Raw genomic sequence first — 11,588 nt, forward strand, 5'->3', positions numbered from 1 at the left:
TGAGTGCCTTGACTGAAGATAAACTGATTATCTGAGTGTGTGAGTGGAAAAACTCAAGTTGTTTCCATGAGGTGAAATGTGTTTGGAGACAAAGTGGGGGAAAAGATAGCGTGTTTTCCAGCAAAAAAAAAAAAAAAAAAAAAAAAAAGTATTTTAGTAGGAAAACACTTCATGTCATGTTACTTGCAGACCCAGAACTCTGCAGGAATAAACAGGAAATCAAAATCTCCCTCAGGACAGTCGAGGTTTAAAACATGCCCACGTACAGATAGAGCATCCCAGCTTGCTCCCTTTTTGGAAAAAGGGGATTTTACACATAGATGTTGTACACTGTAACTCTGGCATGGGACCTCATGTAGGGTTTTAATGTCAACGCAAAAACAAGATCGACCTTTTTCCACCCACTTCTTCTTAAAACTGTCCAGGTGGAAAATAAGAGTCCAGAGTAGTGAGAGATACCGTTTACGTTTTGGGCATACAAAAATCGACAGATCACTTTTCTACTAAGATATCGCTACGTTGTCCGTTTCACTGAAATCTCCCAAGTTTCTTGAGCCAATAAAATCATTTTTAAAAAGCAACAATTTTAGTTTGAAATATATTTTGTATATATATTTTATCCAAAAATATATATGCATATATTGTTGCCACCATTTGCTTTGAACTTCACAATTTTGGGCCTTCATTCTAAAAATCTTGGGACACAACCAATGTTCCCTCTAAGCTGTGCGCCTGCGCAATCGCGCACTTCTCGCATATTCTCAGCGCACAATAAAATCTATGTAGCGCATAAAATAAAGTCCAACGTAAAGTGGACATTGAGCTCAGACATCAATTTTGACTATGGACCAATAAAATTTTTTTTTTTCCGTACTTTGCGATCGAACACAGTGAGTGACAGGAATCCAGCCAATGATACGATACGGTTCACTTTCGCTACGCAGCCAATCAGCGCACGCTGATTGGCTGTGTGTACATGGGTTACGTACCTTGGTCATATGCGCCGTGCAGGTGAGAATAGTGCGGTAGAGTTAAGAAACGTGAAAGCCATCACCTTATCATGTCTACGTGGGACATCCACTCACCAAGCCAAAGTAAAAAAAAAAGAAGTGCACTTCTTCTAAGATCAAATGGAATCAAATCAAATGAAAGGAATGGTCTGCATTTGATATTGAAATGTTGAGTTCAGACTTTTGACTATGGATAAGCAGACATTTGTACACTGGCAAAGAAGTATGAGGCCATTCTCCTCCACCCACAGATTATGGAGGCCATTAACAGTCAATATGCTGAATTCAAGTACATAAAGCAAGAAGCAGACTGACCATCAACCTGGGCTAAGTGAACAACCACTGGAGAAGTGAGAAGGGCAGACGTGAAAAAAACTGTAATTAAATATTTTACAAGAATTTATACTGCATCACAAGCTACAGAAACATTTCATTGTGCAAAATGTGAATGTTTTAATCTTAACAAACATTTATGTCTGAAAGGTGTAATGTCTCATTTCTCACCCTGGCTGAAGCAGGACTCTTACTTATAGCATGCATCTCATGAACAGCAATGTTTTCTTTTCTTTTTTTTTATTTTAATTGAGCAAATCACTTAAATTAAAAGCAAACGAATGAAAATTGCTGATGTAATTAGATTTTTTAAATAAGCCATGCAACTTTCTATGATCCCAGATTTATGATACTTGTGCGTGGCCACGCAGTGTACACAGATGATGCTCACAGTGGTCCTCAGTGTGCCCAGGAAGCTTGTGTGTACGCCCAGACACATGAAAAATTAGAGGGAACATTGGACACAACTGATTTAATTTATTGGGATTTTATCTGATAGATTCACACAAAGTAGGCAATTGTAAAGTGTACAGAAAATGGCTTTTTTTTTACAAGTAAAAAAACTCTAAAAAAAAAGTGTGTCTTTTGAATTTGGTGTAATTTAGTCTACCTTCAAAGAAAATCCACTCCAAACAACACGCTGTTGGTAAATAGAGTCCACATGTGTGTAATTTATTTCAGCTGCTCTTTGAAGGTTACACAGATTTGCTACAGGGAGTTTTGGAGAAGAGGCCATAAAGTTTTCGATCCCCAAATAATTAGAACCCCGGGGACAGGGGCGCTGGGCATAAACGCACATCACAGTTTTGAAATTTTTATTTAAAAGAAGAAGAAGAAAAAAAAACCCAAAAAACTTGAAAGCCACGAGGGTCTTTTATTCCACTTCACAATTGTGTGCTACTTTGTGTCGGTCTGTAACATTCAGTTCCAATAAAACACATCTAAGTTTGTGGTTCCAAAAAGGCCAAATGTTAAAAAGACTCGGGAACATGGAGACATTTACAAGGGAGGCAAAAGCTTAAACTGGGTTGTTACTGTTGTGTTGAAAGTCGACTTGCTTTCACTTTCACAATGAATAAATCATTTGCACATTAGTTATTGTAAATAGGAATCTTAAAGGGATTTTTAGGTATTTTGAAAACCTCTATCATTTGCTTAAACTATGAAATGATTAGGTGAAAAAAAAAAGCATTTCCTCTGCTGTTTCTTACAAACACCAACCCACACATGCAGATTTGGTTCACTTGCTTTATTTGTTCATTTATTGTTTCACACAACATCAGACACTTTTGGAGTGTTATGGCACCAGTTTGAAGCCTGCAGTACAGTAACTTGACGTGGTTTATGATCTGACTAAGACTGCCTGTTGAGTGCTAAAAGATCCTCGCAGTTGGGGTTAGATTAGGCAGTTTCTGTTTCTGAAGTTTGAGGGAATGTCACTCATTTTCTGCCTTCATTCGGAGGAGGATTTATTTTGGGGTGTCCGGTGCAGGGGGGTTGAGAGGGTGGCTCAGGCATTTTGGGTGGCCTTGTCAAAGAGAACCTTCAGCTGCTCCTTGGAGGTGGCCTCTTTCTGTTGCATAAGGTCGGCGTGTCCCTTGGTGACACCCCAGTTGTCGGGTTTGGACATTGAAGGACAAAATGGCCGCCCAGAGGCGGGCTGCAGTTTCTCCCAGTAGTCCCGGCGGGCCCTACACACAGGACCGCATCCCATTAGTTTACACGTTATTCCCAAAAGGGAAAGGATTCAAGACGTAATACTTTAGAGAATGATCTACCTGGCTCTGACCCAGGGCTTGGTATGCAGCTCCAAGCCGGTGCCCCATTTGCCGTGCTTCTCAGAGCCGGCGGGAAGGAAACCCCGCTCAAGTTCCAGCTCTTCGGAAACAGCACGGATGTGGTAGGGCTCAAACCCGCAGCACCCGCCGATATAACGAATGCCGGCGTTGTACGCTTCCCGGGCGTATTTCTGCATCTCCCATCTGGTCAGGATTCTGGGCTCCAGGGCTGTCGGGAAAACGTACGCAAATGATTCTGTTGTCGGCGCAGTTTATTGTCAGTGGGGCTGGATGATACGGCTGTAATAATAGTAATAATAGAGAAACTGAAACTGACAAAAACAAAAGACTCACTGTCAAAGTCAAACATGCTAAAATCAACTGCAGCAAAGCTTGCGAATGGCTCAAAAATGCAGTTAGTAATCCCATAATGTAGAATAAATAATAAAGCAAGAATTTAGGTAATTTAGTAAGAATTTTTTTCAATATCGATATTACAATTCAGACCTTTATATCGGATCGATGCATCCCTACTTTCAAGCGGTTGTGAAGGACGGTGGAAAAACCTGAGACTGCTGCTGTGCGAGTTACTCAGCAGGTAGTTGCTAGGTAACCAATAAGCGAGTGAGTTAGTTGACGCCACCAACTTTGCGATGTTGGTTAAATCCTTTCCTCTGCCTACATCCCCCAGAATGCTGTGTGGCTCTCGCTCGGAGTTCAGTGACATTATTGAGTACTCTACCCGACAAGTTATCTGCTGATATTGATTACGTGTCGATCGCGACATATATTGCTACTGATTTATCGTCCAGCCCTGACGGTCAGTGTCTGGGGTGAGAAATAAAGCGAAGTTGAAGCGCTCACCGAACGGGAACTCGGGAAGATCGATGAATCCCTGCCGGTTGCAGTCGGGGGTGTGGTAGCCCAGCGGCTGGGACATGTAGTGGGCCTTCAGCCCGGCCTTTTCCACTCCCTCCTTCATCAGCTTCACGGTCTTCACGCAGGTCTGTGGGTCAAAGTGGCAGTTGATGCCGACAATGTTTGCCCCTGCAAAACAAACGAATAACTCTGTGAGAGTGCTTCACTGGCAAAACAGTGTTTTTGTTTGTTCATTTGTTGTTATTTGTTTTGTTTGTTTTTTGTTTTTTTTTACTTTTTTCCTGCAATGGTTGATGCTAGTGCAGAAGTTTAGTTCTTATACCAAGAAGTAAACGTTGTTTTCTGCCGTAATGTGTTGAAATTACCAGCAGAGGGCAGCACAAGCATACCATGCTGAAAGTTTATTTTTATTTGCATAACCTGTATTAAAACTGAGGTTTCATGCTGTAAACTACATCCAAAAACTGTAAAAGAAATAAAATAAAATAATAACAAAAAAAAAACATTAACACTTTACCTTAGAGTGTAAAGTTTCTGTCATCTTTAGTCAGCAATTCATACATAAAGGAGGATGATGATTTTCAAGCTGTTGTAGATTTTTAGACATGAAAATTGTTTGGAACAGGACTGGATTCGGTCGTCCAGATCTGTGTTTTTTAAAGAAAATAAGACAACCAACTAGGAGCATTTAGGGAACTGTCTCAAAATAAGCCGATTCTACACACTGCTCTACACTTTGTAATTATATAAAAGCTCTGTATTGCAACATACAAGCTCTCTTATTTATATTTTTACAGTTGCGTGAAAATAAATGCTTCAGTCTGCTTGTCACTTTGCTGCCACCATTTCTATTACACTCTACTCAAACCCCATGTCATGAGTTACAACACACCCCCATATACTCGACGTTAGTAAGAAGATCCGAACATCAGACAAAATGACAACACTGGTCACGTTTAGCCACAGTGCTTACATAATCCAGTCAGGTTAGGAATACATATATTTTTGAACTTGTCCATGTTCAGAATCCACAATCCAGGACATAGGAATGGTTTTTACCCATCAGGCTACGACATGTTGGGTTATGAAAAGCCGTGTTACCTGCTTTCACAAGCTTGACGCCGCATTCCCCAGGACTGACTCCATTCAGGTCTCCCTCGGGTCCGATGCACAGAGTCGCAGCCACGGGTTTGCCAGAGGTCTTCAGGACCTGGACGGCCCACTCAGCCTCCTCCACGTGCTCAAAGTACTGAATGGGGAAGAATGGACGAGGAAAGTTACAATCTGAGACGACTCTTAGGAATAGGAATCAAAGCACTTGAGTGCGGCAACAGTGGGTGTAGTTCTGGTGATGTTCGCACCTTTGGCTTTTCAGAATACAACTCACAGAAAATTGGTAAAGTTTCAAAATTATAGGCAGTATGGAGCAGTAGCACCCCAGAACATTTTAGGGGGGCACAACTAAACAAAAAAAAACAAACAAAAACAAGTAATAATAATAATAATAATACGTAATAATAAGTTATTATTATTGCCATTATTATTATTAATAATAATAATAATAATATCTATTTAATTTTATTTTTGATTTTTAAAAATAAATTTACTTATTGGGTTCTACAATGACTACAAGATGACTTTGTAAGACTTTCGAGGCCAATATTTTTCAAGAGGAGGCCACGGTCCCCCCTTGCCCACCGTTTGGGGACGCCACTGCCCTCTTGAAAATGTGAACAAAACCTGCCATGGAAATGCCAATCTGAGTCATATTTCTATTTAAAATATCCTGCTATGTGAAAAGAGCTCATGATGTCAGTCACACGCTAACAACTTTTCCAAGGGCCTTTTGCATAACACACAGGCCCACAGTATCACATATCCTTTACTGTACTTTACAGTATAAGAAGGTGCTTTTCCACATATTAAAGTGTTGCTTAAGAGTTTGTTGATGAAAAGCTCAGTCGTAACCTCGTCTGACCAAAGCGCACAATTGCAGTTATAATCTAAATAGCAGGAATTATTACTTCTTTGTGTTTCAGCTTTTAACGTCTTCTCAACACCAGCTACGTCTCGCGTCGGCCACGTACCTCTGCGATCAGGAAGTCGACGTTTTTCTTGATGAAGACGTCAATCTGCTTCTTGAAGATGGCCTTGACGTCTTCCTCGCTCTTACAGCTGAGGTACGAGGGCGTCTGCGAGACGCCGCCCGCCACCAGCGCGTTGCCCTCGTCGGCCACGCCCCGGGCCAGGTCGCAAGCCGCCTCGTTGATTTGCTCCCCCTGAAAGTTCACGGGGAGAAAACAAATTGCTTCGCTTTCACTTAGCTCGAGAGCAACCCTCCTGGTCCAAAGAGGAGCGTCGAAGCTCGTTTTGTCACTTTATTACGTTACATTTGTAGTTATGAATGCATTTTATTGTGATATGTACGAAAGAGGGCCACTGACAAAATAGGTCAAAATTATGACTCCTTTTTTTCCTCAGAATTCTGGCTTTAATATTCTGATTCCTGAAGTGAGAATTCTGAGATTAAAATCTGATTTGTTTTATTTTTCAGTAACCCCAATCCTTTTTCCATACCTATACAAACAAAAAGTGGAAAACACATTGTGCGGCCACCAATAACGTAACAACGTGAAGTAATACACCCCCAAATAATATTGTATTTTTGACCCCATGTTTCTGATATCATAAGTCACGTTATTCACAAAACATTGAAAAAAAATATATTTGAAAACTTAATAATTTTAGCCAATAATGTAATAATAAACAAATGGACTGGATCAAAAGCACTAGAGATTGACACTTATCAAAGCACATTCTAGGTTCGAATGGCCTAGTCAAAGTCCAGATCTAAAAGCCAGCAGAAGATCTGTGACAGAAAGTGAACATCACCTTTAATTAATACAATTTAATCAGGCTATTTTTTAAGGGGGAGTTCAGGAGGTGTGAAAACTTTCAGGAAGGGCGGAGGTGCAGCTTACAGTGAAGCGCTGAATGTTCCCTCTGTTCTCCAGTTTATCGTCGCTGGCGTAGAAGGTGAAGGTCTGCATGACGTTGGAGCCAGCTCTCAGGAACTCTCTGTGCAGCTGCCGCACTGGAACGACACGCCGCTGTTAGCGCATCGTCTCCACCAGGAGCCCGGAAATCAGAAGACAGACAAGAAGAGAGAGAAAATAAACCGGAACCATGCAGTTTACCTGCTTCGGGGTGTTCGGCCGCGGCCTCTGGGGTCCACGGCCCCGCCTTCACGTAGCCTCTCTTCTCCAGGGCGAAGACAAACCCTCCGTCTCCGATCACCACCTCTCCTGCATCCAGGCGCTCCAGAATGCCCTGAACGCGCCACAAGAAAGGTGCAGGGGAGAAACCCCCCCGTCATTTTTTAACGTAATTTTCAATTGAAAAAAATTAATAAGTGCAAGAGAAAGAGAAACAACATCTTAAGCTGAATTGTGCACATTACTCTCCGTGCGCCCTTACTTTCTTCGGTGCCATGGTCTCTGCGGACGCCTCTTCTCAGCCGCAACGAGTCCGGGAAAAAGGATCCGCGGAGGCATCCATGCTGCATTTATAGCTGGAGACTGGAGCGCAAGCCCTGATGTCACAGCGGGAACCGCCCGCAGCCCCCTCTCCACCCGCGGGTCGTCTTTCCAACTCCCTCCCTTGGCTGTTGGCTGCAAGTTTAGCGCAAGGAATTTATTTTGGCTGCTGTTGGACGACAGACGAAAATGTGTGATTTAAAGGGGGGGGGAAAGTGGCTGAGAAGAGGAGTGTGTATTTACACAATAAACAGTAATATTTTTGGTTTATTTCATCTGTCAAAGGGGGAAAAAATTATAATTAATTAAAAAGTATTCATTTTCAGTGTTTTTGTCATGTTAATTAGTCCCAAATTAATTTATAAGCAAACAGTCAGCTTTCAAATAAAATATTACACTAGGAAGCTAAATATTTGGCTATCAAATATTCAGGCGGGTCAACTAAATGTCTTAAGTTTTAGTTCCTAAGCCAAAAGCGTAGCTTTAAATTTTCAATTAAATATTTAGATTGCTAACTTAACATTTAGTACCAAAGTAATTATTTATTTTCTTTACAAGACGTTTAATTTTCAAACCAAACACTGAGCATTTAGTTAGCAAGCTACATGTTTAGCTTGCTAACTAAATACCAAGCAAGCTAAGCATTTAGCTATAGAGTTAGCTTCTCCCGCTAAATGGTTGCGAGCTAAACCCAAACACTCAGGCTTCCGTAGGGGCTAAATATTTATCTCGTAGCTCAATTTAGGTTCAAGCTTCTACCTAATGTGCTAATTAGCTCGGCGGCAATCGCTTCCGTGACGTCTTTTTTATTAGTAGTATTATTATAATTTTATCACCATCTGTTTGTCCAACGCGTTAGCTGAGAATAGCACGCGCCGTCTAAACGGCGCTACCTGTAGACGCGCTCGTGCAGGCGGTCAAGAAAAGACACTTCCGGTTCACGTTTGATTCGAGCTCCAGTTGCTTTAAGGCCCATGTGTCAAACTCAAGGCCCGGGGGCCAAATCCGGCCCGCCGTAGCTTTTTTTGTGGCCCTCCACAGTGTAGACTAAACACTAAGTGTGATTAAATATTATATTATCAATTATATCAATGCAGTTTTCATCTGTTTACTGCCAATTTATATCAATCAATCCCTCCAGTTTCTTGAGAATTTAGTTGATTAGTTTTTGAATTTATACAGCGAGTAAATAAATAGTCACATTTATTATTAGTTCCTGAAGGGACTGAAAAGATGTTCAAAAATATCATGTAATTTTAAGAATTCATTGACATATTAACAGTTTGTGAACAGGTTTTATCAACACATTCTGGCACAACCGGCCCTTTAAGAGCCTTCATGATCTTGATTTGGCCCAAAAGGAAAATGAGTTTGACACACCTGCTTTAAGGAGAGAGAAGATGGCCATGAGGAAACGTGAGGAAAATCTGGTGTGTTGATTGATTGAGTTTTAATTGGCTATTGCTGGGAGAGTGGATGTGACTTGATTAAATAACAATTTATGAAGATGTAGCAAAGACATGCTGTTCCGTAGGTGGAAAAACTGTATTGACAATGAGTTTGGTGATTTGGTGATTTACTGATTCATAATTCAGACTATATTTCCAGACAATGTTGGAAGAAAGCCTATTTGAAGATGCAAATGACAGAAATGTGAGGACCACAGAAATTTCACTTCCGACTTGAACTATTCTTCAAAAATGAGCATAAGTGATGATAGTTTCTAGAAACAAAGTCCATAAGACTTTTGTACAACTCCACTGAAAGACGGTGCTGTAAAATACCGGTATGAAGAGGGTGGATACCAATGCATGCCACACTTTTCAGATTTTAATTTGTAAAGAAAAAAAAAATTAAAGCTTTGCTTTCTCCATCCCATACAATCAGTGTGAATCAGTAGTTACCATATGAAGGTGCTTTACCAGGCAAAATGTGTTGGTTCACTGACATACAGAGTGCGCTGAATACGAAACGTCTTCATTCCTGGTCCTGTGTTGTGGTTTTGCATGGCAACCAAAAAAAGGAAAAAAATTTAGTCGAGGCCATAATTTGCAAGAAACAGGTTTTTTTCAGTCCGGATTGCCATGGCGACGGACCAGCTCCTGCCAACAAGAGGAGGAACCAAAACACAAAGCTTGTCCTGTGGACCAGTCACCTAGAACGGAATAAGTTTTACTTTAACCATAAACTGTCTAACTTATGGGTTATGAGACAGTCTTTTAAGTTTTAGAATTTTACCATAATATCTGAAATTTGTAAATATTGTATTATCCTAGCAACCTCATCGCTTTGTGCTATGTATTTTGAAAATTTGCTTTTTCTTAATAAGCTAAGACGAATGCCAAAGAGGCAAAACTAAAAATGTAAGTTTCTTCTTTAAACCACTTCCCAATAAAAACACTTTTGGACTAAACATTTCCTTAACATTTTGTAAAGCTAACATTTTTCATTGCCAAAAATCCCTTGATCCTTAGCTGCAGGTAAAAAAAAAAAAGAGAAATAGACAGGATGAAGGTAATATCCTGTTACACAGAGGTGGCCCAAAGTTTTCTGAGGCCTTGGGCTTAATTTTGTTTGGGGCCCCTCTTCCTGTTAAGACCATAATCACCACCAATAGAGTTTAAATACAGATTTAGAATCTGGGAGAAAAAGGCAATCAAAAAAAGAAAGAAAAAAAAAAAGCTATTGTTGGCACTTTTACAAAGCAAACTTTCCAGTTTATTTAAATCTTACATTTTAAGCAACTGAAAACATCTTAATTAATTCAATCTGAAACAGTCAAATAATCTTTAATCCTACACTCATTCTAATGAAAAAAAAAAAAAGAAAAATACAATATATTTGATCTGTGTTGCAATGCAAGCGCTTATGTACGGCGACGCATTAGGGTCAATATAGATAGCCAAAAAAAGCAAGAGTAAATTTGATATAAACAACAACAAAAGAACATGCACATTTCTGAGTTGCAAGTCAAACGCATTCAAAATTTGAAACTAGGAAATCTTTCAAAAGTTTTAAGAACTCGTCACCCAGAGGTGGACCAGTTTTAGTTTCAATCATGCGAGATTTCATCCTCACCTTAGCTGGAAAAATAACTTTTTTCATGGAAACTTTAAAAAAAAAAAAAAAACTTTGCTCCTTTCTCCCACAAAGTCTTCCTCGATTCTCAGCGTCATCGCTTGAATACACACTGTCAGGCAGGTAGGAGATGCGTTCCCATCAGGCCTTTCAGTTGCAGTTATTCTTGCATAAATCCTTTTCAGCATCCGGCTGAAACCTGCTGCGTCCAGCAGGGTTAAAGGCCGTGCAGCCCACAGAGGCTCAAGGGCCCCTCAGAGATCAATGTTTCTGGATGGAAAGTTCAGACTGAAGTTGACAGATGATTTCAAGTCAGCTTAATGACTCCTGTTGGATGCTACACGCCACTGTTCAGACTTTTGACCTGTCCTGATATTACTTTGCTTCTTTTGATAAACATGTAGGAGAAGTTAGCCTAGGTGTTGCAAAAATTCTTTTCAGATAAGATTTATAAGGTTTAATTTCAGGTTCTGGCAGACATTGCAAGTATCCAAAATAAATAAATAAAGTTGCATCAGGTGAAATGTATTGTGAGGGCTCTGTGCAACTAAACAGGCTCCCGACAAAAAAAGACTTTTGTCGTTCAACAGACGCTACGAAAAACATACATCGCAACAGGCTTTTCTGTTCAAAATTCAAAAAGCTGCATCTCCTTCAGACACTTATTATTCCTTTTCCACTTTTAAAATAAAATTTAATCTTAAAAAGTTGACTTAATTATTGGCCTGATTTTTTTAATTTTTTTTTTTAACTTATTTACTTTTATCTTTTCGTTTGGTAAATAAATAATTAAATAAATAAAACACCACATTTTTATTACCAGAAGATGACTTAGAGAGAGAGTAAAAAAATCACTTTATGCAACAACAACAAAATAGATAAAATAAAATAAATAAATAAAAGAAGAGGAAGAAAAAAAAAGACTTACTCCAGGTGACGATACCTTTGTGACCGATATCCGATATCCGATATCC

At 39.9% G+C, this 11,588-nt stretch overlaps 1 protein-coding gene across 1 annotated transcript; it reads right to left on the minus strand.

Moving 5' to 3' along the window:
- Window positions 1-2,577: 2,577 nt before the first annotated feature.
- On the minus strand, window positions 2,578-7,604 carry bhmt (betaine-homocysteine methyltransferase). The gene is made up of 8 exons (XM_055052457.1): window positions 7,478-7,604; window positions 7,198-7,330; window positions 6,982-7,094; window positions 6,088-6,279; window positions 5,102-5,249; window positions 3,986-4,168; window positions 3,122-3,350; window positions 2,578-3,034 (listed from the first exon to the last, which is right to left on the minus strand). Exons 1-8 carry the CDS (start codon window positions 7,490-7,492, stop codon window positions 2,854-2,856), a joined length of 1,194 nt encoding a protein of 397 aa, XP_054908432.1. The 5' UTR covers window positions 7,493-7,604; the 3' UTR covers window positions 2,578-2,853.
- Window positions 7,605-11,588: the final 3,984 nt, after the last annotated feature.

Source organism: Poeciliopsis prolifica, unplaced genomic scaffold, assembly GCF_027474105.1.
Source record: "Poeciliopsis prolifica strain line A6 unplaced genomic scaffold, Auburn_PproV2 SCAFFOLD035, whole genome shotgun sequence".
Lineage (NCBI taxonomy): Eukaryota > Metazoa > Chordata > Actinopteri > Cyprinodontiformes > Poeciliidae > Poeciliopsis > Poeciliopsis prolifica.